This window comes from Vulpes vulpes, chromosome 15 (genome assembly GCF_048418805.1).
Source record: "Vulpes vulpes isolate BD-2025 chromosome 15, VulVul3, whole genome shotgun sequence".
Lineage (NCBI taxonomy): Eukaryota > Metazoa > Chordata > Mammalia > Carnivora > Canidae > Vulpes > Vulpes vulpes.
The window spans coordinates 13,257,180-13,283,562 of NC_132794.1; the positions used below are offsets into that span (position 1 = coordinate 13,257,180).

The window sequence follows — 26,383 nt, forward strand, 5'->3', positions numbered from 1 at the left end:
ATGTTCCTTCCTATTGTAGGGCTCTGGGAATTAAAAGATGCCTTGAGTCCATTCTCTCCCTTGTTCTGAGGTCTTTCTCTTATGGACCAGGGAGGTTATCAGCATAGCTTCTCTCTCTCTCTCTTACAGAGAACTTCTCACCTCTTTGCATTTTTGAGGGGAGTTTGTAATGGATTCCTTCATTTCTTCCAGAGAAAGACTGAGACACATGAAAATATGAATCCAGATGTTTAGGAAATTCACCAACTCTTCGTCTCCCACTACTCATGGTTGTCTTCAATAATCAGTAATGGCAAATTTCCTTATTGTCTTATTGACATGGTCAGTGTCCCTGCCGGGAGAAGTGGGAGTTCTTAACCTTGTTTTTTCCTTTTATATAGAGCATGTTTATCCACTGGATCTGGGTCCTGCATGACCCAGGTGGGTTGGTAGCTAGCACAGTGATGGGACCAGTAGTTACGGGACATGTGCCCCTGAGCTGTGCCCACAGTTTGTTTGTTTCTTTTTTTTTTTTTTTTTAAAGATTTTTATTTATTTGTGAGAGAGACAGGTGTGAGAAGGGGAGAAAGAGAGAGAGAGAGAGAAGCAAATTCCCTGCTGAGCAGGGAGCCCAATGTGGGGCTCAATCCCAGGACCCCAAGATCATGACCTGAGCCAAAGGCAAATGCTTGGGCAACTGAAGCCACCCAGGCACTCTGTGCCCAGTTTCTTTATCCCCCCTAAGACTCCCGAAATCCCAGGGCTCTGAATTCCATTGGAAATACAGTTAGTCCTCAGAAGCTATCTTAACTACTTCCTGCTGTCTTCCCTCCTCGCTCTTTTCTTTTCTTCTTTCTTTCTTTCTTTCGAACAATTTTAGATAGCAAAGAGGACTCCCAGTTAACCTGGAACACCTGGCTGAGGTAGTATTCTCCAGATCTCTCCACTGTAAAATTACTTATTTTCCTCCCTTTGCATACTGTTCTCTTTGTTGTTGGGATTTTTTTTTTTGAAAGTGCACAATGTAATGATTTAATATATGTATACATTGTGAAATGATTGCCACAATCAAGTTAATTAACACATCCATCACTTCACATAATTGCCTTTTTTGTGTGTGTGGTGAAAACACTTAAGATTTCTACTCCCTTAGCAAATTTCAAGTAGACAAATGCAGTATTAACGATATGCACCACGCTGTACGTTAGATTCCTAGAACTTATTAATTTAATAACTGAAAGTTATAAAAGACAAACATCACCCCATTTCCCCCACCTCCATCCCCAGCAGCCACTGTTTCACTCTCTGTTCTTTTTTTTTTTAAAGTTTTTATTTATTTATTCATGAGAGACGCAGAGAGAGAGGCAGAGACATACACAGAGGGAGAAGCAGGGAGCCCAAGGTGGGACTCAATCCCTGGACCCCAGGATCATGACCTGAGCTGAATGCGACGCTCAGCCACTGAGCCACCCAGGCATCCCTCCACTCTCTGTGCTATGAATTCAATTTTTGGATTTGATGTATACGTGAATCGTACAGCATTTATCTTTCTGTGTCTCCTCTTGCTTGTCACACCTGTGCGTGCCCATCTTTTAGTTTTTCACTTAGTATCTCTTCATGACAGAGGTGAAGTTTGAAGTTCTCTCTTAGAATTGACCAAGCGAGATGCTTAGAGATCCAGGCCCGGCACCTGTCCCGGCTCGTGCAGGACTGTGTTAAGTTTGTGGCTTGGTTCATTCTGCCCCATTGCCTCTCAGCAAATACCTGAGCCAAAAGCATTCATTTTTATGCCAACTCAGAATAGTCTGTTAGCTGTAATTGGGTGCCTGTGAGACCGAAATCTCAAAAAGTGGTTAAATTCTCAAACCATGTCTCACTTTGCCATCTCTTCTATGTCACACCCGTGTTCCTGTTCTCTTCCTTTGAGAAAAACCAGCCTCATTTCTTATCCATAAGACCGTTGAACCCGTCCTGTCCAATATTGCTGTCATTATCCTTCCTTGATTACTAGCATTATTTAATTACTGTTTATGGATATGCCTGTAGCACTTTGGAGCAATTAAGGTTCTGATTTAAGAACAGACCTGTCTGTGTCCCGGAAATGTTCAGCTTGAGAGCAGGGACAGTGCTTTGGAACTTCCAAATGTTTTTAAACTGGGAATTGATACTTCTGCATGTTGGCAGTTGCCCTAAGCTGTCACTTGGCCCAGGGGCAGTGAGTAGCTTGCTTTGGGCTCCTAGCATCCCGGCTTTGAAAGGGCAAGGTAATTGGAGAGCCTGCCTTGGAGCTGTGGGCCCCACAGACTTATTTAGCTCAATGCAGAGTGAGAGGCTGCTTGTTTTCGAGAAGTGAAGCTGATTACAGCATGAGGACTCTTGCCTATTCGTGGGACATGGGTCCTTGCCGGGTGAGTGGGTGAGGCGCTGCGCTAGTTATCTTTATAGGCCCTACATTATAAAACAGACTCCTCACCAGGCCCTTTATTTAAAAAAAAAAAAAAAAAAGAGGGGTGTGGATATTAGCTGCAAAGACCTTATTATGCATTGTAACCCCCTACCTCTGCAACAGCTAATCAGCCTGCAGAATTTTCCTAGAGTTTTGGGCGGGCTGATGAGGGTAAGGGTACTGAGCTCTCTCAGCACAGCGGTGGGAGCACCTCAATAGCTGAATCGCCAATTAGTTAATTAGCTAAGTCAGATGAATGATGAGTTCTTGGAAGAAGCGTTCCTTGTTCTTTAATATGTATTTCTCGAATGTTCCGGATTGTTCGCGTTCAGGCCAGGTCGGCTTAATGGTTTTCCTGAGCTGCTCTGCGTGCAAGTCGGGTCTGTGTGGGTCCGGGGCTTGAGGAGTAACTGGTCCAGGACAGGCTGGGAGCAGTGGTGCCCTGTGGGTCCCCGGCAGCTCCGCAGCCCCTGGCTGGCTTCTCTGCGTGATGCGCGTCTTCTTTTTCTCCCTCTCTGCTCCCAAGGATGTTAATGCCGGCGAGGGCAGTGAGTTTGCGGACAGCGGGATCGAAGGGGCCACCACCGACACGGACCTCCTGTCCCGGCGATCCAATGCCACCAACTCCAGCTACTCGCCCCCCACCGGCCGCGCCTTTGTGGGCAGCGACAGCGGCAGCAGCTCCACCGGGGATGCGGCCCGCCAGGGGGTGTACGAGAATTTTCGCCGGGAGCTGGAGCTGAGCACCACCAACAGCGAGAGCCTGGAGGAGGCCGGCTCGGCGCACAGCGACGAGCAGAGCAGCGGCACCCTGAGCTCCCCGGGCCAGTCGGACATCCTGCTCACCGCCGCGCAGGGCACCGTGCGCAAGGCCGGGGCGCTGGCCGTCAAGAACTTCCTCGTGCACAAGAAGAACAAGAAGGTGGAGTCGGCCACCCGGCGGAAGTGGAAGCACTACTGGGTGTCCTTGAAAGGTAGGCCACCGGGGCACCTGGGTGGCCCAGTGATCGAGCGTCTGCCGTCGGCTCAGGGTGTGACCTCGGGGTCCTGGGATCGAGTCCCTCATCAAGCTCCCTGCAGGGAGCCTGCTTCTCCCTCTGCCTATGTCTCTGCCTCTCTCTCTCTCTCTGTGTCTCTCATGAAATAAATAGAATCTTTAATAAAAAAAAGAAAGGTAGGCGACCCAGGGCCCTGCCCCCGGTGCCTGATGCACCTTGCGCACCCTCGCGCACCTGTGCACACCATGTGTTTTAGTGACATGGGGCTTGTATTTTATACCAGTTTTAACAAACTGTTTTTATTGAGATAAGAATGCTTAGCCTGAGATCTACCCACCCTCTTAAAGTTTTCGGTGTGCGGCACCGTATGGTTGACTGTAGGGCCCATCTCCAGAATGTAATGGTCTCTTTTAACCAAAACGTTCTGCTCCTTGGTTATTCAGTGACTCCTCACTTCCCCCTCCCGCCAGCGCTGTTTTGTTTTCTTTACTCTTTCACAGTTAAGTGAAGAGGAGCATCACACATCGAGTTTTCTTGTATATACAGCTGCTTCTGGTGACAGTTTTGAGGGACATGTTCCAAAAGAAAAAAGAATTTAATCACTCAAGTTAGTGAAGTACCTCCTAAAATGACTGTTTGGAGTCACATTCATTTGATTCGGATGAAATTATCATATTTTTAAGGTTAAAAAATGATAGAGTGTCACGGACTTTGTAGGGTTCGACCTAATGCTTGTTAGAATGTCTGAGCCATCATAAGTCTGTGAAAGAGCCACTGTTTTATTTATTTATTTATTTATTTATTTATTTATTTATTTATGATTTTTTAAAGATTTTATTTATTCATGAGAGAGAGAGAGAGAGAGAGAGAGAGAGAGAGAGGCAGAGACACAGGCAGAGGGAGAAGCAGGCTCCATGCAGGGAGCCCAATGCGGGACTCGATCCCGGGACCCCAGAATCATGCCCTGGGCTGAAGGCAGCACTAAACTGCTGACCCACCCGGGCCGCCCAAAGTCACTGTTTTATAATCGCACTTTGAATATATGAGTGTGTGTGTGCGTGTGTAGATACATACACATGTGGGGAAATCACTGCCTTTTCATTAGGAAGCATAATACATTTATATGTTGCTATTCATTGTCATTTTATACTTTTAAAATATGTGTGTATACTCTCGTGCATGTCTGCATAGGTCTCAGTAGTGTGAAAGTCGTAACACATCTGTGAGCTCTGTCTTGAAAAGAATATTTGAAGCCCACTTGGACCTTCTGTCACAAGCTGAATTTGAAACAGGGATTAGGATAAGGCAGGACAGGTTTGATAGGTTAACAAGCATGAAAGATGAGGACAGGAGGAAGTCTGGGCTTGGGCCTACCAGGTCCACTAGACCATTCGATACTCAATCTCATTAACTGAGGTTGGTGTGAGACCATCCAACCCTAGAGGCACAGAATACCCTAGAGTCTGCACAGTGATGCACACTCAGGCCAACCCTTGAAGGACAAGCACGGTGTAGGTTGGTCCCATTACTACTAATGCCAACTGTTGCTTCAGTGCGTCAGTTAGCCAGGCAGGGAGCTTGTTAATTAGACCATATGGTTCCGTGCGTGTCACAGACCCACAATGACAATGCGTTAAGTGAGATAGAACTGATTTCTCTCCTGCCAACCAGAGGTAGACCATCTGAAGTTGTTGTGGTGACTCCTTCCTAAGAGTCAGCCAGGTCCCAGGTTCCTCCTGTTTCGTTGCTCTACCATTCCCAGATCCAGTCCCTCACCACCAGGTCCACATTCCTGCAGAAAAAATGAAGTTGTGTTCCTTTGCCCTGTAGTAGGGCTGCTATAACAAAGTACCACAGACTCAGTGGTTTAGCAAAAGAAATTAATTTTCTCACAGTTCTGGAGGCTGGAAGAGATCAAGATGTGAGTGGGGTTGGTGTTTTCTGACACCTGTCTCCTTGACTTATAGATGGCTATCTTCTTCCAGTATCTTCACATGGCCTTCCCCTCTTACCTGTGTCCAAATTCCTCCTCCTCCTCCTCCTCCTCCTCCCTCCCTTTCTTTCTTTTTTTTTTTTAAGATTTTATTTATTTATTCATGAGAGACACAGAGAGAGGCAGAGGCACAGACAGAGGGAGAAGCAGGCTCCCCGTAGGAAGCCCGATGCAGGATTCTATCCCAGGACCCCGGGATCATGACCTGAGCCACCCAGGTGCCCCCAAATTCCCCTTCTTATAAAGATAGCAGTTAGATTGGGTTAGGGCCCATTCCCATGACCTCATTTTACTGTAATTACCTTTTTAGAGATCCTATCTCCAAACACAGCCACATTCTGAGGGTACCAGATTAGGACTTTAACATAGGAATTTGGGGCAATATAATTCAGCCCATGACAGGCCCTGATTTCGTGTGTTAAGCAAGCTTCCCAGGTGATTCTTACACACAATTTGAGAACACCAGTGTTAGTGTCATAGACTGGGAATAATTAGGCGGTTTTTCACTTGGGACGTGGAAGAGGGCATTGTCTGGTTCAGCGATTCCCTTAGGGAATAAATGATACGCAAAGCCAGGGTACGGCATTTCGGAGCCCAGCTGAAGAGCCCGTTAGACGAGGGAGCCTTCACTTTCTTGGTGACCCAGATCTGAGTGACCCAATCTGTCAGGATCCAGGCCCAGAACACAGAGCCGTTGAGCCCTTCATTTCTTAATCCTGACGGGTCCTATTATATGGTGACATGCTTGGCGCTGGTCCTTGCCACTCAAAGGGAGAATGTGCTGCTGTTTCTTTCGTTAGCAACACTTAGATTTCGAGAAATAGAAAGCAGAGCACCTGGGAGCTGTGGGTAGATTTCTCCAAAGATTCTTCTACTTTAGACAGAATAATTAATTTTTTTTAAAAAGATTTCATTTAGCATTCATCTCTGGGGCATTTCTGTTGGCAACCACTGAGCATACAGATGACGTTCAAGTGAAGATGAAGGCAAACGGCTGCTTTCAGGGAGCACATGTGTCCTGGATTTGCTGCTGCATGTTAGTCTTCACACCACAGCAAGTAGAAAATTAGAGTGAAAGCTGAATTTAGCCACCTCCTGTCATGGGTGATTGTAAACCAACATTATAAAACATATAAAAACAGCAGTTTGAGAAGACTGTAAAATATGCAATGTTTGTGCATGCCAGCGTGCGTGGATGTCACCTCTTCATTATCCACAGGCTTCATTCTCTGTCCTCAACCTATGCTACCGCTGTGTTGCTCCTTTTCTTTTCAGAATCTGCTAATCATTAGTGTCATGTCAGTCCTAAAGATTAGAGCAGGATCTCTCAACAGGGACACTATTGACATTTTCCAGATAATTCTTTGTTGTGGGGATGCTGCCCTGACCATGGCAGGATGTTTAGCAGCATCCCTGTCCTCTACCTACTGGATGCCAATGGTACCTCCCACCTGTGCCCCCCGCCTCCCCACCGTCTCCCCACTCCACACACTTAGTGACAGCCAAAAATATATCTGCAGCACCACCAGATGTCCCCTCAAGGGCAAAATCACCCTACTTCAAGAACCTCCGATTTGGAGGGAAATAACATTCCCTGTCCATTTTCTTTCTTTATCTCTGAATCTATGCTAGCTTAAGAAGTGAAAATAGGTACAGACAATTCTGCAGTGTGTTGTATGTATTTCTGAAAAAGCCTGAGATTGTCATCATAACAGGGATTATGGGAAAAAATAAGGTTGGGGCAGACTCCTTAACAGGTATGTCATTAAATTATATGTATGCAACTTTTTAGCCCAACAGTAAACAGATAGATAGATAGATGGATGCATAATTAAATACTCTGCTAAAAACACTCACATAGTTAACATCTTACTTTTTAACAATAAATATTATAGAAAATGTGGAACTTCCCATTTAAGAAAAAAAGTGACTATAACTTGAATGGGTAGAAAGAAGAATCGAAACTCCTAAATTATTGAGACAAGGACAACGATGAAGAAATCATAAAGCTCAGGAGCGCCATACGATAGGACTTGTAAGGAAAGCTTTGGGGGAAACCATGCCAAGGAAAAAGTTGTGAAATGAGTGGACGTGGCCTACGGGTCTGCTGCATTCAGCTGAGTTTGGGGATTTTGCATTCAGCAGCTGTTAACCTGCAGATGTGAGATATGATGGGCTGGGGGAAATTGCCTTTGGACTAACGTGGCTTTTCCATCGATCCCCATCATTCTACATTACTAATCACACATAAGCAAATTTGCTTTATGAAAACTTGTATTGTAGCTGAATAGAGTGTACACTCAAGGGCTTTGCTCTTCACATAAAGTGTGGCCGTGGTGGTGGTTGAGATGTGGAAAACTGAGATGTGAGACTGAGTGAAGAACGAAGCATAAAGTTGGGCCAAGGCTTCCCCTGAAATTGGTTTCGATTAGTTGACAGTAAATGTCCAGCCAGTAATTACTATTAAAGGGAGCCTTACTTTTAGATGGTGATGGAGGGTATCTCCTGAAGCCACCTTGCCACAAATCTCTGAGAAGTTTTTACTGTGAGTGTCTCATTAGTTTCACAGTGCAATGGGGTGTGGGCCAAGCTTCCAGCTCTTAATCTAGGCTTTCATATGTATGCCATGCCATGTCTTCTTTCGGTAGGAACAAGGGCCGTGGCTTCTCCAAGGGTGTAGCTAAGAAAGCCAGTAAATTGTGTTGCCCAGTTGTACATCATGTGAGCCATCTGGAAGGGATTCTGGTGGTTCCGTATAGGTTGGCGGGTCTCACGTGGTAGCACGTGTGGTTCTGACCTGGGGAGCCGAGTGTCTGACTACCACTGGCCAAAGGAGCCCTTAGACTCTCATATACCTGGAACAAAACTCTCTAAAACAGAAAGTGAGACTCTTAAAGAGATTGAGGGCATGCATGGAGGGAGTCCTGTGTGGGTTGAGAAACTATGACTTAAGAATCTTTGCCTTTTGGGGCTCTTGGGTGGTCAGTCAGTTAAGCATCTACCCTTGGCTCAGGTCATGATCCTGGGGTCCTGGAATCCAGCCCCATGTCAGGCTCCCTGCTCAATAGGGAGTCTGCTTCTTCTTCCCCCTCTATCTCTCCCCCTGCTCATGCTTGCTCACTCTCTCTCAAATAAATAAATAGAATCTTAAAAAAAAAAAAAGAATCTTTGCCTTTCTCCTAGTCCATCCAAGACTTCAGTAGCAGGGCCTCATTCTGTTTACTCTCTGGGTTTCCACACACTTTACTTTCCAGCCCTCCCCCTGTGACAAGACACAAGCAATAGTTACTACCACCGACCTCTTGTTATACAAGCACCCAGCACTCATGTAGACCCCTGTTTTGTTTTCTCAGGGTGCACGCTCTTTTTCTACGAGAGTGATGGCAGGTCTGGAATAGACCACAACAGCATCCCTAAGCACGCCGTCTGGGTGGAGAACAGTATTGTGCAGTCGGTGCCCGAGCACCCCAAGAAGGACTTCGTCTTCTGTCTCAGCAATTCCCTGGGTGACGCCTTCCTCTTTCAGGTTTGTTGGGCACTTCCTTTCAGGGCATTTCAAACCTCTGAACCAGCTATCTTCCTCTCCAGCCTCTATACCCCACCCTGTTTCCCTCTTAGTGCTGGGTTTTGTCTTTTCTTCATTACAGAAACAGGAACAATCAATGACAAAATAAACATGTACGTTGAATTCAGAAATGAGAGCCCTCTACCCAGAATGTTCCAAGGGAAGCCCAGGGAAGGATGTGAGTGGAATTAGAGAAACTTGCCCCGTTTGCCATGGGTTGAAGGATTTGTCAGTGTAGTCTTGGTACCATTTGTATAGAGCCTTAAAAAGAGATAATGAATTCCTTAATTTAGAAATTATTTGAGCTGTCAACATCTTTTTACCATAATGTTCTCTTCTAATATTACTCATAGAGTGCAATAATGACATTCAAGAAATGACTAGCTATCCCCAAATAATTTCTCTTCCTCATCTAATCAGAAATTTGTACCTAGTGTTCTTGAAGTTTGGGTGTTAATTGTGTTAAAAAATACTAACCGGCTAAGCACTTTGGGCTTAGCGTTTAATTTTGTAGGGAGTTTTTTGGGTTTGCTCAGGGGCGATGCAGTCTACCAGAACTTTTTGATGTGTTAGCTAGGAAGACTTCATCATGGATTTCCATGATGTAGGAATTTTACTCTACGCTTCCTACATGCTTCACACAGTGCTATTGAGAACAAGATTTTGACACAGTTCCTACTCTTAAAATGTGGTGTGGGAGAAAGACACAGGGATAGATCTCTACAGGTTTGGAAAGCCTGCCTGTTAATATTAAAGGATGAATAAGAATAAATGGGGTGAAGTGGACAATGAGAATATTCCATGCAGAAGACAGAGCTGGATCAAAGGCAAGTGTAATAGGTTATCTCACTAAGTTTCTGGGTTTGGGTCCTAAGTTATTTCCATCTGGGCAATGAAAGGAAGAAAATGATCATCTATTTGTGAACAGGCAAAAAGCATCTGTTGTTTTTCTTTCTTTAAATCAGTGATTATAAAACACACATAAAGAAGAACATACAAAACATAAATGTATTGCTCAATGAAGTATCACAGAGTAAATTCGTAACCACCACATAGGTCAGAAAACAGAAATTTCTAGCACCCTGCAAGCCACTCCCCACTCACTTATATACATGCAGGCTACTAGTTGGGTAGAGTGAATATGTATTTTATCATCCAAGCCAGGACACTTTTGTTTAGCTGGGAATGAATGTCTTCATTTCTCCTTCATTTTTGAAGGATAATTTTGCTGGATATAGGATTCTTGATTGACAGTCTTATTGTAGTATTTTGAAAACACTATTGTATTGCCATCTGGGCTCCATGGATTCTGTTGAGACATCAACTCTTAATCTTCCATCTTCCATCTACAAGGAGCATCCCTTGTATATATGAGCTGCTTCTTGGGGCACCTGGCTGGCTCAGTCTGTAGAGCATGTGACTCTTACTCTCAAGGTTGTGAGTTCAAGCCCATGTTGAGAGTGGAGCCTAGTTAAAATTAAAAAAAAAAATGCGTTTGATGAGTTGCTTCTCTGTTGCTACTTTTTTGTCTTTGTATTTAAACAGTTTATGATGTGTCTCTAACTATTGATTTCTTTCAGTTCATTCTACCTGGAAGTCCTTGAACTTCTTGGATGTGTGGGCATGTGTGTCTAAATCACATTTGGGAAGTTTTCAGCTATCACTTCTTCAAATAGTCCTCCTGTCCATTTCTCTCTTCTTCTTCTTGGACTTCCAATATGTTTATGTTAGTTGCACTTATGGTGCAAGTCTCTGTGTCTCTATTCATCTTAATTCATTCTTTTTTTTTTTTGTTCCATTGATAACTTAGTCTGGATAGTTTCAGTTGACCTACTTTAAGTTCACTGATTCTTTTTTTTTTTTTTCCTGTTCAAACCTGTTGTCGAGCCCCTCTGGTAAGTTTTTTATTTCAATCATTCTATATTTCAACTCCAGAATTTGTATTTGGTTCGCTAAAAAAAATTTTTTTTTTAATTTCCCTATTGATATTCTGTATTTGGTGAGTTATCGTTCTTATTATACTTCACTTCTTTAGACATGATTTCCTTTAGTTCTTTGGATATACTAAAAGTAGATGATTTAGTGTCTTCATCTAGTGAGCTCCCATCTGGGCTTTCTTAAGGACAGTTTCTGTTGACTGCTTCTTTTTTTGTGTATGTGGGTTGGAAAGCCTGCCTGTTAATATTAAAGGATGAATAAAGATAAATGGGGTGAAGTGGCCTTGTTTATTTGCATATTTCACACTTACTTGTTGAAAACTACATTTTCAAGGGTATAATGTGGTGACTCTTGAAAACAGATCCCTTTACCTCCAGGGTTTGTTGTGGTTGATTGCTGTCATTGATGCTTATTTGTTAAGTGACTTTCTTGAAATCGATAAAATATTTATTCTTTATCATGTGTGGCCACTGAAGCCTCTGCTCAGCTTAGTAGGCAGCTAATGATTGGAGAGATTTCCTTAAATGCCTGGAAGCTATTATCTTCCAGTTTTTCCCCGAGGACCTCTGTATCTTCAGCTCTCGGGCAGCTAGTTAACAACTCTGCCTTATGTTCAACTATGTTTTCAGAGCCTCAGTGTCAGTCAGAGGGGTGAGTGGAGGGCCTTCTGAGGGTTTTGTGGATGTAGCACAGTCCTATACATGTGACTTTCTAGATTCTCAAGACTACGAATATCTTATTCCTCAGCTTTTTTTTTTTTTTTTATTCCTCAGCTTTTTAAAAAGTTTCTTAGTCTGCTATCTCTTTTGCCCCAATTATCATCACTACCTCAGGTACCTATGATATTTAACAGTTGTTACTGATTATTTTCCACAAATTCCCCTTGGAGTAAGGACTATCTGCACAAGTGAGTTCTGAGAGATCAAATAGCTGAGCAAGCTCTGTGAATGGAGGTGTCCTGTCAACTGTCAGGTCACATAATGACAGTTCTCTGACAATAGTGTTTTGTGGGAGCTCACTGCCCCCTTCAGTGATTTCTGGACTTCTGTTTTCCACATTATTGTGGAGATAGGGAGATGAAGATGGGAATAAGGCAAACTAAAATGTCCTCAAAACTTGCTCTTCTTACTGGGATTCAGCTATCAATTTTTCTGGTAGAAGCACCTAAGATTGTGGTAAGACTCAATTAATTGCTGAGCTCTGATGAAAAAGTTGATTTTGACAACTTTTGCTAGTGTTACCAATTTTACAGAGAAGCAGTTTTTTTGAGGTCCATACTCTCCCATTTCCACTGATGAACCCATCAGGACACTTTAGAGACTAGAAAGTTTTGAGAGATATACCAGCTCCATAACAATTATGCCAGGAGAACAGGTATAAATTGCAACAGATTCAGGCTAACTGGGATGTGTAGCAGCCTTTCCATAGGTACATTTTGGTTGATCCCAATTTGGAGGGATCATGAGCAGTGTTGCTAGGGTACTCTTGAATCTGTACTCATGGTATGTTTGTCCACATTTCTCTGAGTGTATACCTAGGACTGGTATTGTTATATCATGGGATAAGTGTACAGCTTCAAGTTTAGTAAACAGTTTCCAAAATGATTGAAATAATTTATGCTCCCATCGGCAGCCTAGGAGAATTCCAGTTTTTCCATATCCTTGTCCACACTTGGTATTGTCAGATCTCTTTTGTTTTTAATGTGTAAGCTATTAATGTGAAGCTGAGCACATTTTAGGGAGTTTAATGGCCATTTCTTAGTATCATCTTTGTGAAGTACTTATTTCAGGTGCTTATTCCTGCCTACTTTTCTATTGAGTTGTCTCTCGTAATGATTCACGGCCATTCTTTACGTATTTTATCTATCAAATCTTTGTTGATTATTTGCATTGCAAATATCTTTTCCCACTCTGTGGCTAGCTTTTTACTCTGTTAAAAATATCCTTTGTTATACTGACTTTTTAAATTTAATGTATCTCATTTCTCAAGTCTCCCTTAATGGATAGTGCTTTGTGTATCTTATTTAAAAAATCTACGTGCTCTGAGTCATGAAGATGTTCTTCTATATAGCTTATTAGCCATTGTTTTTCTGCATCTGGCATAGCTTCTTATTAATTATTTGGCTTCTTATTAATTATTTAGATGTCTTGTATATGAGGGAATGCCTAACTACACTAACAGTAACAATAATAATACTATATGATATCAGCAACTATCGTTTACCAAGCCCTTATTGTATGACACCATCTTGAAAGTGTTTTACAGTGTGAGTCACATATAATTCTTTAGAAAAAAATTTTAAGTATAGTTGATACAGCATGTTTTATTAGTTTTAGGTGCACAACATAGTGCCTCTGTAAGTGTAGTTACCACCTGTCACCCTACAACATTATTACAGTGTTATTGACTATATTCCCTATGTCGTACTTTTCATCTCCATGACTTACTTATTTTATAACTGGAAGTTTATACCTCTTAATCCCCTTCACCTATTTTGCCCATCCCCCTATTTTCCTCCCCTCTGGCAACCACTAGTTTGTTCTCAGTATTTATGAGTCCGTTTTTGTTTTTGATTGCTCATTTGTTTTGTTTCTTCAGTTCCACATATAAGTGAAATCATAAGTTAAATTTAATTTGTACAGCAATCAGTGAGTTAGATTGTATATACATATTTTAACCAATTAATGTGGACTGTGTCCCCTATTTGGTGAAGCTCGAGGTTTTATAAAGGCTAAGAATTATACACCAAGTAACACAGTTACTGAGTGTTGGCTGGATTCAAACCAAGTCTCTCTTTCTGTAGAGTCTTATCGTCTAAGTATACTATTTATCCCATTTCTTTTACTATTTACCCTAAGAGGAACATGGGCAGGAATCACTGAACACAGCCAAAAGGCACTATTCACATCCTTAGAATTAAGCCACTCATTGGGAATATTTCAGTATTTTGGCCGTTCTTGCCTCAGTACACAGTTTAGATAATCTGATCAGTTTCAGAATACCCTCCTTTTTACTTCCACACTGCTGATGTGAATTCTTTTTGAAAGGACCTTCCTGGCCATAAAATTGCTGGTACAATCTAAATATCCAATAGGTCAGAATTGAATAAAATTCTTTTGTGGCAGCATAGGACCTTATTCATGAAAACCTCTGCATCCTCTTGTTTTGGTGAAATCTGTATGCTACTTACGTGGGATAGAGCACAACATGAACCTTTTCAGAAGAAATTTCTGCTGTTTGGGATCCATGAGGGCATTTTCTACCTTCTACTTATTGTAATTCACATGACTCTAGAGGGGCTAAGTTTGAAAGAAACCTGTGTGTGTAAGGAGTGAGGTTAATGCAAGGGAGATCAACCCCGAGTATGGAAGTAATTTGTAGGCTATTCCAGCCTTAGGGCTCAAGTCAGTGGCACACTTTACAGAGCCTGTATGCTGCTGATTTGTGCTGTTATTCAGGTTTGCCCATGGTAAGGAGATTCATGTTACCAGCAAAAGCAGAAAAGGGGTTTTGTGTGCAGGATGGGGGTGGGAATGAGAATGAATATTAGAGCAACTCATGTAGAAGAAGTGCTACGCTGTCTGCAAAGGGAGGCAATGCCTCCTGCATCTAAACTATTTTAGAGAGCTCTTCCCTACAACTGAAAGTCAGAACCAGCACCTACCACCTACAAAGTACAATTTCATCTTGGGCCTTCCATTGTCCACTACTGGTTGATGTTACATATGATTCCAAGTGTTTTATGATAAGTGATAGGCTTAGTGTTTTATGATAAGATGATCCCTGATTGGAAAGAACATCATATGCAATGCTACATCTAAAGAAGTGTAGAAGGGATTCCTGGGTGGCTCAGCTGTTGAGCGTCTGCCTTTGGCTCAGAGCCTGATCCTGGATTCCCAGGATTGAGTCCCACATCGGGCTCCTTGCATGGAGCCTGCTTCTCCTCCCTCTGCCTGTGTCTCTGTCCCTCTCTCTGTCTCTCTCATGAATAAATAAATAAAATCTTTAAAAGAAAAAAAAAAAAAGAAGTGTAGAAAATATCTCTAAGGAGGTCACTGCCTTTCCATAGTAAGTTTTCTTATCATTTTGTCACTTGTATGAGGGTATATAGCATGCATATTAAAAAGAGACTAGTGGGAAAAGAATAGTATTTACACCATTATGATGAATTAGGGATTAGATGTAATTATCTAAGTCAGATGTCGTATAGTTAGCAAATGCTCATTAAATGTTACAGTTCTCATTTTAATTATAAAGAAAAAGTGACTAGCCCCCTGTACTCCTCTTAAATAAGTATCTTTACAGAAGTTGAGTGTGGTTTCTCTGTGAAGAGGCTAAGGCTTTGAGTTTTATGAGGCTCTTAGGCTCGGGACAGTTATCTTGAAGCACCACATCTGGTTCTTTGTGGACCTGATGAAGGTCATTGGTACACATGCCCTGAACCAGGGCAGCCAGATGAGGGAAAAATCTGGAACTCATCTTTCACAAGGAGGCATCAAGTGGACTTGGTAGAAGAGACTCCAGAGGAGGTTTAGTGTCTTGGACTTGAGTAGATTAAAGTCTATCCTTGCTCTCATGGTGGGCACTATCTCTGCAAAGCCCCTGACAGCTGGTCAGCCTTCTCACTGCATGATCACCTCCCTCCCTGGGAAGCTTCCAGCTCCTCAACCATCTGCTTTTGCTGGTTAGCTCCAGGATTTATCAAGTTTTTTGTTGTGTTACATTTTTTCTGGTGACTTTGGTCATATCCCTTTGTTCCCATATGTTTTCTGAGTCTAAAGCAAGTCTTCTTTCTTAAAACCTTTTAAATGCTTGAAAACAGCTCTGATCAGCTTCCTGCCATGTATCCTGTTTAGGCTTCCCTATTTAAGGTTTCTGAGCCATTCTCTCTACAATTCAGTTCTTCTCCTTGATGTTCCTCCTGGTAAATAGTTCTGGAACCCAGCACCCTGTCCCCCATGAAGTTAGTCCTGTGCAGCCTGCCTGCAGTGTGGTTCCTGCTCTTCTAATTTTTTTTCACAATGCTAGTGTCAATTCCTTAATTTATTAGGAACCACACCAAGCTATTGACTCATACTAAGCTTGTGGTTTATCAGACCCACAGCATTAACTCTTACAAGATCTCTTCCATCTTATTTTAATAGAAGTTTGAAGAACACAAAATGCAGAAGTGAAATTTACTTCTTTGAAATTTTATGTTTGTGGTTTCTGTCCTTCTAATGAACTTGTCAAAATCTTCTTGGATCCTAATTTAATCTTCCCTCTTAACTTCACACTCTCTGCAATTAAGACAAACTGGATGTTTGGTCTTTGTTCTCTCTGTTGGTTTAAATGTTGCCTTAGTCTGTGGCAAAGTCCTGTTTTCCCACCATCATGGATCATCTTCCTGCCTCTAGCCAGCCACTTTGGAAATACTTATCTTTGGTTTTGGCATGGATTAGTTGTCAAGAAGGGTGAACTCCTAAGATGTAGGAAGCCCCAGGAAAATTTTTTTTATCTGTGTAAAAAATTTGACTCACCTTAGATCGACTTTATCAACACCATTCTGGTGGCTCACCTCATGCAATCTAGTGAAAGAAATACCGGCTAGGCTAGTGGGAACCACCTCTAGGCATAGGCTCATGTCCAGGAGCTCCTCAGCATATCTTATTGATACCACATATGGGATATAGGGTCAGAGAGCTCCGTGAAGGAGAGGAAGTGTACTGGAGGGAAAGGGAGTGTTCTTTCTGGACCCTGTCCTTTTTCTGGAACCAGAAGGGGTCTTTTCAAATATGAGGCCCCATTTGCTTAGCTCTTAGGAGAATGTGGATGGAACGTATAGATATTGAAGTACAAAATGAATACACAGGGCTAGTAATCATTTACAACACATGACCTATCATTAGTGTATTAAGAGATCTCCGTACATATGTTAAAAGTATAGTGCAGAGATATAATAGTGGCTAAGCTAGATTTTAGCATATAACCTGTATATTATTATGTATTTACAAATAATATGTTACTAACAGTATTCAATTTCCATTTTACATTTTTTAAAATTTGTTTTTTTTTTAATTTTTATTTATTTATGATAGTCACACACACACAGAGAGAGAGAGAGGCAGAGACACAGGCAGAGGGAGAAGCAGGCTCCATGCACCGGGAGCCCGACGTGGGACTCGATCCCGAGTCTCCAGGATCGCGCCCTGGGCCAAAGGCAGGCGCCAAACCGCTGCACCACCCAGGGATCCCCATTTTTTAAAATTTGTACAAAGTCAGTGTGAGCACATAGTTTTAAAGAATTCAATTAACCTTAAAAGACTTTAAGTGAAGTTCTCTTCTCATTCTTCCTATGCCTCTTCCTCCATCCTTGGTCCCCCAGAACAACTGTGCTCAACTGTTTTGGCAAGTTTTTTTGTTTGGTTGGGTTTTTTTTTTCTTGTATTTACCCTCACTTTTCATTAACATACAGTATTTCTCAATTGAGTTTAGATATTAACTACTGACTTTTCTGTGATGGTAGATATTTATTTAGTTGTATTATATATGAATTCTCCTTTTCTTATATTCCTATATAGTTATATGAACATTTAAGATTAAATCAATAGTCTCGATTACACTGTTAGGATGTTCTATACTGCTATGACCATAAAAATAATATTAACTGCTGGGCTAAATAGCGTATCATTTTATTTCCTTCTTGAACAACTTTTTGTTTTTTTTTTCTGCAGTTAATGCCTGCCTCTTTTTTCTGCTCCATTTACTTATTTTTAGGCTTACTTAGTAGCAGTATTTTCTAAATCTCCAATTTATCACCTAGTCATTTAGTACTATTTTGTTCTCTGAGACTGCCTTTCCCTGGCCCTTTATCTTTCTGCTCCAATCTGCTCTCTAGGCCTCAGGCATAACAGTTACTTCACTTTAACAGGCTTTCCCTTCATTACCCTAGTTAGATTCTTGGATTGCAAGTCTTTCTTTTTTCTCTTTCATATTCATGAAAACAAACAAGCAAACAGACAAACATGTAATAACTTCCTATAAAGTGGTTCATATTTGAAAATGTCTTCATTCTACCTTTTACTTGAATAATCTTTGAGTAATTTGGAATTTTGGTTTCAAATTATTTCCCCTTTGTTCACTTATGTTCTGATACCATTCTCATTTCTGATTATCTTGTGTGTGCTTTATTTTCTCTTTTGAAGCTGTAGAATAATTTTCTATAACCAGGGTTCTGATTTCTCAAAGTGATTTGCCTTCTGTTGAGATTTTAATTTTAGCTATTTTTTAATTCCTAAAAGCTTTTCCTTTCTCTCTCTCCCTCCTCCTCTTTCTACCTTTCATTCCCTCTCTTTTCTCCCTGTCCCTTCCTCCCTCCCTTTCTATTTCTCTCTCTCTCCTTCTTTTCCTCCCTCTCTCCTTCTATCCCTTTTCATTCTTCCCTCTTTTCTCTCTCATTGTACCTTTTTCATTGTAACCTGTGCTTTTGTTTATTGTTTATAGCTTTAGATCCTTTTGTGCCTCTGTCTCTGAGGATGTTACTGGGTTTTCCGGAAACTTTTGTGCTTCAGACATTCTCTTTCTTCGCGATGCATTTTCTTCTGTGTGCTCTGGTCTCTGCCTTTCATGCTAGAGGCTTTCATCAAATGTGTGGTGGCCCTTGATTCCCTTGATTATCTGATCATATTTAAATGTGAGATACCAAAAAAGTGCTTGGATATTGTTCATGCCATCTACTGGGGGTTTTTACAGCATGAACAGATGGTAAGACCTTTTTGTTGAGGGTGTCCATTTGACAATATTTGTTGGTCTTTTCTGTGGGGCTACTCAGCTTTGCCAGAGATGAATCCTGCCATTGCCATTTACTGGGCAGGCTTCCATTTATTCCTCTGTTTGCAGCAAATGATTCCTCTTTTTGTTCCTGTCTTCCTAGAATCCGGAGCCTCTCTTCTTCAAAGAATTTACCTTGGGTGTGTGAGGGAGGTGGGGAGGTATTGGAGGGAGCCATGCCCAGTTGTATGACTTTTTCCAGCAAATGAGAAGAGACCCATAGTAAGTTTTCTTTATGGCTATTAAAAATGATAGCTTACTGGGACAGCTGGCTGGCTCAGTTGATAGACCATGTGACTCTTGATCCTGGGGTTGTGAGTTTGAGTCCCACATTTGGTGTAGAGATTTTTATTACTTAAAATTTTTTTTAAATGACAGCTTACTTAAGCCTTGTATAAATAAAATTTTAAAAAACAAGGGAAAAAAAGACTTTCAGAATTCACACAGGAACTTCATTTGCAACTAATCTCTTAAAAACATAAAACTTTTTCCCCTTTTTTTATTGTTCTTTTTAAATGGAAAAAAGTTCAATCTACTTTATAATTATTCTTGTGCTTCTATAAACTCAAATTATCTGAAATTTTAGTTTCCTAGATCTGGCATATATTCCCTAGTATTTCTCTCGTTTAAAATGAATTTCCCTTTTCCTGCCACTCACGTAAACCATTGATTATCTGAAATCACTGAGTATCCTCCATTCAGTTGGATAATTGAAGCTAGATCTATTTAAATACATAATGAAGCCCCGAGCTTCATCTTAACTCTGCACTCAAAGGGGCTCTTATGCAAAATGCATTTTTTGCTGATTATATTCCTCTGTTGGCAAGAACTTTGCTTATTCCCTTCACTGAACTTTATACAGTATTTATAGCATCTCCAGAAGGCAAAAGGAAGAACCACAAAATTCAGTCTTGATACCTGTCTGCTGCTGTTTGTTTAATGGAAGCAGATTAGTGTGGAAGTCATGACCATTTGGGTGGAGGGAGTCGTCGTCTCTCCTTCCTGTCCTTTTGACCACTGGATTCTGACAGAGAGCCCTTTAGTAGACCTTATGTCCCTAATTAAACTTGCCTGGTTCAAGACAGTAATGCAAAGGTAGTGGCTCTGAAAAGCTTTTTCTAGCATGTCAGAATTTAAATCCTGGAGAGTCCACGCTGGGAGACATTCTATCAAGTTAGTGGTCTGCTGTGACCAGCTCTGAATTGTTAAGCCTGTAAACTGCCATGAACTATTAAGAGTTTTTCTACTTAACTCACTGTTAACAGCAGTCAGGGTAGACTTGGCCCACCCTCTCATCGACACATAGCTCTGGGTATGCCACCAGGAATGGACAAGTCCTTTCAAAAAGCTCATTTAGTGAATTGTGCTTCTTAGAAATAGATTTGGCCTAATGATAGAGAAAGGCAGAGACCGCTGTGTTGTTGAGACAGGACAGCAGGAGCAAAAGTTCCCTCTAATGGAACTGCCTTCAGCCACCAACAGGCTCCAGCAAAGCTTAGAAGCTTGAGGCATGCTTAATGGTTAAAATGACTGATGGATAAATTTTTCATCAAGCCTGTAATCAGACTTTTCTATCTCTCTCTAGGTTGTGGGGCTTGGTGCTTTTATTTATTTTTAAAAATTTTAATTGTAGTAAAGTACACATGACATACCATTTTAACTATTTATAAGTGCCCGGTTCAGTGGCATCACCACAGTCCATCTCCAGGACTCTTCATCTTGCAAACTTGAAACTCTGAACACTAACTCTCATTGCTGTCTTCCCTTAACCTCTGGCAACCCCCATCTTTCTTTCTTTAAATAAATAAATTTCAGGATAGCTGCTCTGCCAAAATTAAATGTACATCTTCCAAAGAATGTTTAACTTCATGGACTAGTATCAATCTTTCTTTCTACTTTTTTTTTTTTTTTTTATCTTGCCCCCACATGAGGCTCAAACTTACAACCCCAGGATCAAAAATTGCATGCTCCACCAACTGAGCCAGCCAGGTGCTTTCTTTCCATTTCTTAACTGGAATGTAAATATAAATTCTCTGGCATCAGAATGGAGGGTGTTCTCTGAGTTTGGCAGAGACCCTCAAAGGTGGAAGGAAGAAGGGATCCTGCTTTCAATAAGTAAAGAGAGGAAGAGGCTGTCGTTGTGTAGAACCTGTCAGATTATGGCTCTTCTTGGAGATTGAAAGTGTGTTATATTGACGCTTTTAAAAACATTGAAATGGGATTCTTACAGGGTGGTGAGATTACCCTGTAGGAAGGAGCAGCCCTCATATCTCCATGGCTTAAGATACCTTTTCATTCCTGCCACATGTCTGATGGGCACTGGCTGTGAAGCTGTGTTTGTCCCAGACACTCGGGGACCCAGACTGACAGAAGGTTCATCTTGACACATTTTCCACGACTGTAAGCAAAGGGACAGGAATGGGCATGAATTAGGCTTTTGTTTTATAATGATGCATGTCACTTCAATCCAAATTCATTGGCCAAAGCGAAGTGACATGGCCACACCTAACTTTAACAGGAGCAGGAAAGTTCCATCCTCCTGTGTCCCTGGGGAGAGCACAAAAGAGTCCATGTACAACAGGAATGACACCACAGGGGCCCAGGCCTTGGGGTAATTGATGAGGACTAGGGGTTCAGGAGCAGCATGGCATATTTAACAAAATGATTTTAAGCACAGGATTGGTAATGATCCAGGTTTATACTAAAGTGCTGTGTTATCCCTGCCTTTTTCTGGGCTTTGGTCTCTCCATTCATACAATGCACCTGGGCCCCTTCTAGATGAACATTTTTATTTAAAATTTTAAATTCCTAACTTAAATTAGCAGAGCCCGTATCAGGGAGTTTAAGATCTTACCATTAATTCCTCAGATCTGATATCAGGCGTGTAGGGATTTCCTTTCCTTACCCCATGCCTTGGGGCAGGAGAGACCTGGGAGCAGGGGGTTCTGACTGAGGCGGGGGTGGGCCAGGAGCAGCCAGGGGGGAACGGATGCTGACTTCACACCAGGTATCGACCTGCCAGGTGTCTTCACAGGAGACGTACCTACCCTCTCCTCCTCAGTGGCATGTGCCACCTCTGCATGGATTCCATCTGAGACGCTCCCAACAGCGTCCTTTTGAAATAGGTGGAAACACCAGCTCCCCTAAAGTCTAAAAGCTCCTATTTCCACTGAGCTGCACATACAAAGAAAAAGCATGTTTCAGCCCCTGGAAGAAGCTATTTCTCAGATGCCGCCTGCCACTGCACACTTCAGAGACGTGACCCTGTGAAAGGGTCATGCTGTTTGGAATGTCCATCGCAATCTTCTAGGGACAACTTTTAAGGAAAAAACGGAGTCTGAAGCATACTGTTTTTAGGATAGTCACAGAAAAATGATACGGAAATTTGGGGTGCTGTATCTTAGAAGGTTTGTTTTTTAAAGTATAACATCTACACAGGAAAGTATACATTTTGATGGTGTTTCAAAAAGCTTGTACGCCCACATCATATGTGCATGTAACCAGCGCCCAGACCAAGGAGCTGAACGTAGCCAGCACCCCAGGGACCCTGCTCGTGGTTCCTTCCAGCTGCTCCCCTCTCCTCCACTCCCACCAAAGAGCTCCTCTTCTGACTTCTCACAGTGTTTATTTGTGTTGCCTGGGTTTGTACTGTATGCACGTAGGATCTTAGTCTATATTCTTGTAGGTCTGGCTTCTTGTCCTCACTGTTACGTGTATGATTGATTCACGTTGCAGCATCCATTCTCCTTGCTGTGTGGTATTTCATTGTGTGACGATACCACACGTTATTTATCCATTCTGTTGTTGACAGGTGTTTAGATGGTTTCCAGTTTTGCCCGTTGCAAATTGTGCTGCTGTAAACATTCTGGTGTATTTGTTTTGGTGAGCATATGACTGCATTTTTGTTGAGGAGTGCATTTTGGGGGGTCACAGGGCGTGCATGTATTCAGCTTTTTTAAGGTAGTGTCAAGCAGTGTTCCAAAGCACAGATACCACTTTATTCTCCAGCCAGCAGCCAGCAGTGCATGGGAATTCTGATTGCTTCATATCTTCACCATTACTTGGTATTTTCTTCCTGAAAGTTTTTATTTTTTAAAGATTCTATTTATTTATTTGAGAGAGAGAGAGAGAGAGCAGGGGGAGGGGCAGAGGAAGAGGGAGAAAGGAACAGACTCCCTGCTGAGCAGGGAGCCTGCTGCCCAACTCAATCCTGAGGTTCTGGGATCATCCCCTGAGCCAAGGGCAGAAGTTCAACCAAGTGAGCCACCCAGGTGTCCCCTGGAATCTTTTCTTTTAGAAAAGAATCCTCGCTAGATTGCTTTTCCGTCTGAATTAATTCATCCCTCCCTCGCTCCCTCCCTTTCTCCCTCGATAGATAGATAGATAGATAGATAGATAGATAGATAGATAGATAGAGGAAAAATAACTCCACTTAGTAAAATACCTACTGATACTGAAGCACCAAGAGACTCCAAGGTCAAACACTGTACCCCAGGGGTGCTTGGGTAGCTCAGTTAATATTCTGCCTTCAGCTCAGGTCCTGATCTTGGGGTCCTGGGATCGAGTCCTGCATTGGGCTCCCAACTCATCCAGGAGTCTGCTTCTCCCTTTGCCCTCCCCTCCTGCTCGTGATCTCTCTTTCTCTCTCATTGTCTTTCTCTCTCAAATAAATAAATAAAATCTTAAAAAAAAAAAAAAAACACGCACACAAAAAAAGCAACAAAACCACGCCGTACCCTGTACTAGGCAGGAGCAAGCCTGATGCATTTATCACGTGTGGGAGGACCCAAGACTGTATTTTCTTCCAATTACTTGAACGTGATATTTAAAGATAAAAGATCGTGACTGTCTAAGAGGAGACACGTATTTTTTTTTTATTTTTTATTTTTTTTATTTTTATTTTTTGAGGAGACACGTATTAACAATTTGAAGCGAAGTTAAGCGTTAAAGGTGAGCCTCCTATACAGACCTGGGCATCCCTACAAGTATTTACCTTGGATTTCCAGTGTCACTATCTCCTCTTCTCCCCTTCAGTTTTCACAAAATGATCTCATTTGCTGCTTCTCTGTGAGAATGTCTAGCTTAATGAGGCCTTTATAAAGACGCAGGCACATAGTTTGCTGTATAGGTAACAACTGCCAGATTGTTTAGGTTTGCCCAATGTGTCCGGGCTCTGTTGGCTGACACCATGTGGCAGTTTCCTTTGTGAGATTCCAAACTGCAGAAATCATGTGGACACCTGGGGTGGTCTTGGTTGCCAGGGTGCAGAGGACCAGGCGGTTTGGGACCAGTTATTGGAATATTATTCACAGACCATCACTCAAATGAGTTTGGAAACTAAGAAGATGCATCCGAGAGAGGAAAAAAAAAAAAAATCAGTGTTTTGTGCATGAAAATGATGTTGGCTGTTAACTTCAGTACTGCAGTGGCTGAATAGACCTTTTTTCTTCAGTGAGCTAATTTCTGAGTGTTTATCAAACCTCTCTGGGCTTAAGGGAATACCCGGAAAATTCTAGCATGTCCTCACTTATAAATACTCATTGACTAGAGTTCCTAAAGTATTAGTAATGGTGTGTTACTGCAAATGAGCTGCCTCCCCCAAACACACTCTCTGACTTTTGCCTTTCGGAGCACCTTGAGCCACCTTGAGGTTGCTTTTCTGTTGCTAGGGGTGGCCATTGTCTTTAAAATGGCCTGGCCATTCCCCACTGCTGCGTGACCCCACTTCCTCGATACTCCCATGTGTCCCTGAACATAATACTGGTCCTGGCTGCCTTGAGTTTCTTCCACAACCAGAATTGTGTCATTGCTGCTTGACTCTGGCATAGATCCTCGGGATTTGGGTCGCAGCAGTTCACCGGGGGCGGGGCTGTTAACGTCTTCCTTGGCTGGTAACATCGCTTGGCCTCATTCTCACCTTGGAACTGACCAACCTTCTCTGAAAACTGACCTTTGTTTCAGAGCAACCCTCATAACTAGAAACTAAGCTCTCTGTATAGGATTATCACATATACAAGTGTCTTCATCTGGACTGCTATTAATATAAATGCATAAATAAATAAATAGATGGGTGGCTTATAAAGGATAGACCTTTATTTCTCACATTCTGGAGGCTGGAAGTCTCCAGCCTAACGTTCAGAGTGGCAGCATGGTTGAGTTCTGGGCAGGCCTGTCCCCCTGATTCATAAACTGTGGCTTCTCGCTGTGTCCTCACTTGGCAGAAGGGGACTAGTTAGGTCTCTGGCCTCTTCTTCTAGGAGCACTAATCTCCAGCGTGAAGGCTCCACCCTCACGACCTCATCACCTTCTCAAAGGCCTCATCCACTAAGACCATCACACCGGGGGTTAGGATTGCGACATTTGAATTTGGGGGAGACACAAACATCCATTCCGTCACAAGTTGAGTTCAGTTCATACCCTGAGGGAGCAGACACGGAGACTTCATTCCAGACAGCTCTTGGAGGCCGGGGGTTGGTGGATGTGGTGTCTGACCTAAGACCAACATGTAAATTTCTCTGCAAGGGGCACCTGGGTGGCTCATGGTTGAGCGTCTGCCTTTGGGCTCATGTCCCAATCCCGGGGTCCTGGGATCCAGTCCTGCATCGTGCTCCCTGCGGGGAGCCTGCTTCTCCCTCTGCCTGTGTCTCTGCCTCTCTCTCTGTGTATCTCCTGAATAAATGCATAAAATCTTTAAAGAAAAAATTTCTCTGCACAAGGAGGTCAGGAAGGTTGTTAGCCTGACCCACAGGCTATACACACCTGTCACCTTGACTCCCGGCTACTGCTTCTCTGGAGATGCACTGGTTCACTGCTGATCACTTAAGAGTCGGCTGTTTCTTCTCGCACCCCCTGCCCCCCCTTACAGACCACCAGCCAGACGGAGCTGGAGAACTGGATCACCGCCATCCATTCTGCTTGCGCAGCTGCCGTCGCGAGACACCACCACAAGGAAGACACGCTCCGGCTCCTGAAGTCCGAAATCAAAAAACTGGAACAGAAGATTGATATGGACGAAAAGATGAAGAAAATGGGCGAAATGCAGCTGTCTTCAGTCACCGATTCAAAGAAGAAGAAAACTATATTAGATCAGGTAATCGTTCTTCTGCGCTTAGACCTGGGCGGGATCGTTAGGTGCTGAGTTCCTCCGCTCCTTGGAATCACAGAGCATCGTCGGTTATGTGGTTCTGTCGTTGTCAGCCTGTCATCCAGGCTGCTGAATTCTTTATTGTGACTGTCAGTTTTCCTCTCCCATCGTTCACAGCCGATTGTTAGGAGCAGAAGGGCACAAATATTACATTGAATGAGAGACAGAAATCTAATAGAGGAGCCTCCCCACTCCCACCGGTGGCATATTCTAGGGCATCCGTGAAATTGCCAAGTCTGCAATTTGCCTTCCGCACCTTCTCTCGTTGACGCGGAGCTCGGCTGTGGCAGGGATGCATTCTTGACCTCAGTAAATTTAGAAAAGCTAGAGTCTCTTCTTAAAAATGCGTATGTGGTTGCAGTCAGTGAGCCTAAGTATAAGGAAAGATTTCGCGAGGTGACCGAGGACGTGTTTGCCTTCGATTCTCTTGTTTCAAAGTCACCCATAGCTATCTAGTCATGCTTTGAAACGTTGTCTTAACGTTTAGGACATAATTATGCGAGTAAGTGAA

General features: G+C 42.6%; 1 protein-coding gene across 13 annotated transcripts in view; it reads left to right on the plus strand.

The window, feature by feature from the left end:
- TIAM1 (TIAM Rac1 associated GEF 1) overlaps positions 1 to 26,383 on the plus strand; it is a 474,570-nt gene that overhangs the window by 355,002 nt on the left and 93,185 nt on the right. For all 13 annotated transcript variants that reach the window (XM_072740856.1, XM_072740854.1, XM_072740857.1 and 10 more), the window contains 3 exons: positions 2,952 to 3,399; positions 8,770 to 8,942; positions 25,594 to 25,818. In XM_072740856.1, the coding sequence (XP_072596957.1) occupies positions 2,952 to 3,399; positions 8,770 to 8,942; positions 25,594 to 25,818 (846 nt within the window). The remainder of the gene's footprint in view (positions 1 to 2,951; positions 3,400 to 8,769; positions 8,943 to 25,593; positions 25,819 to 26,383) is intronic.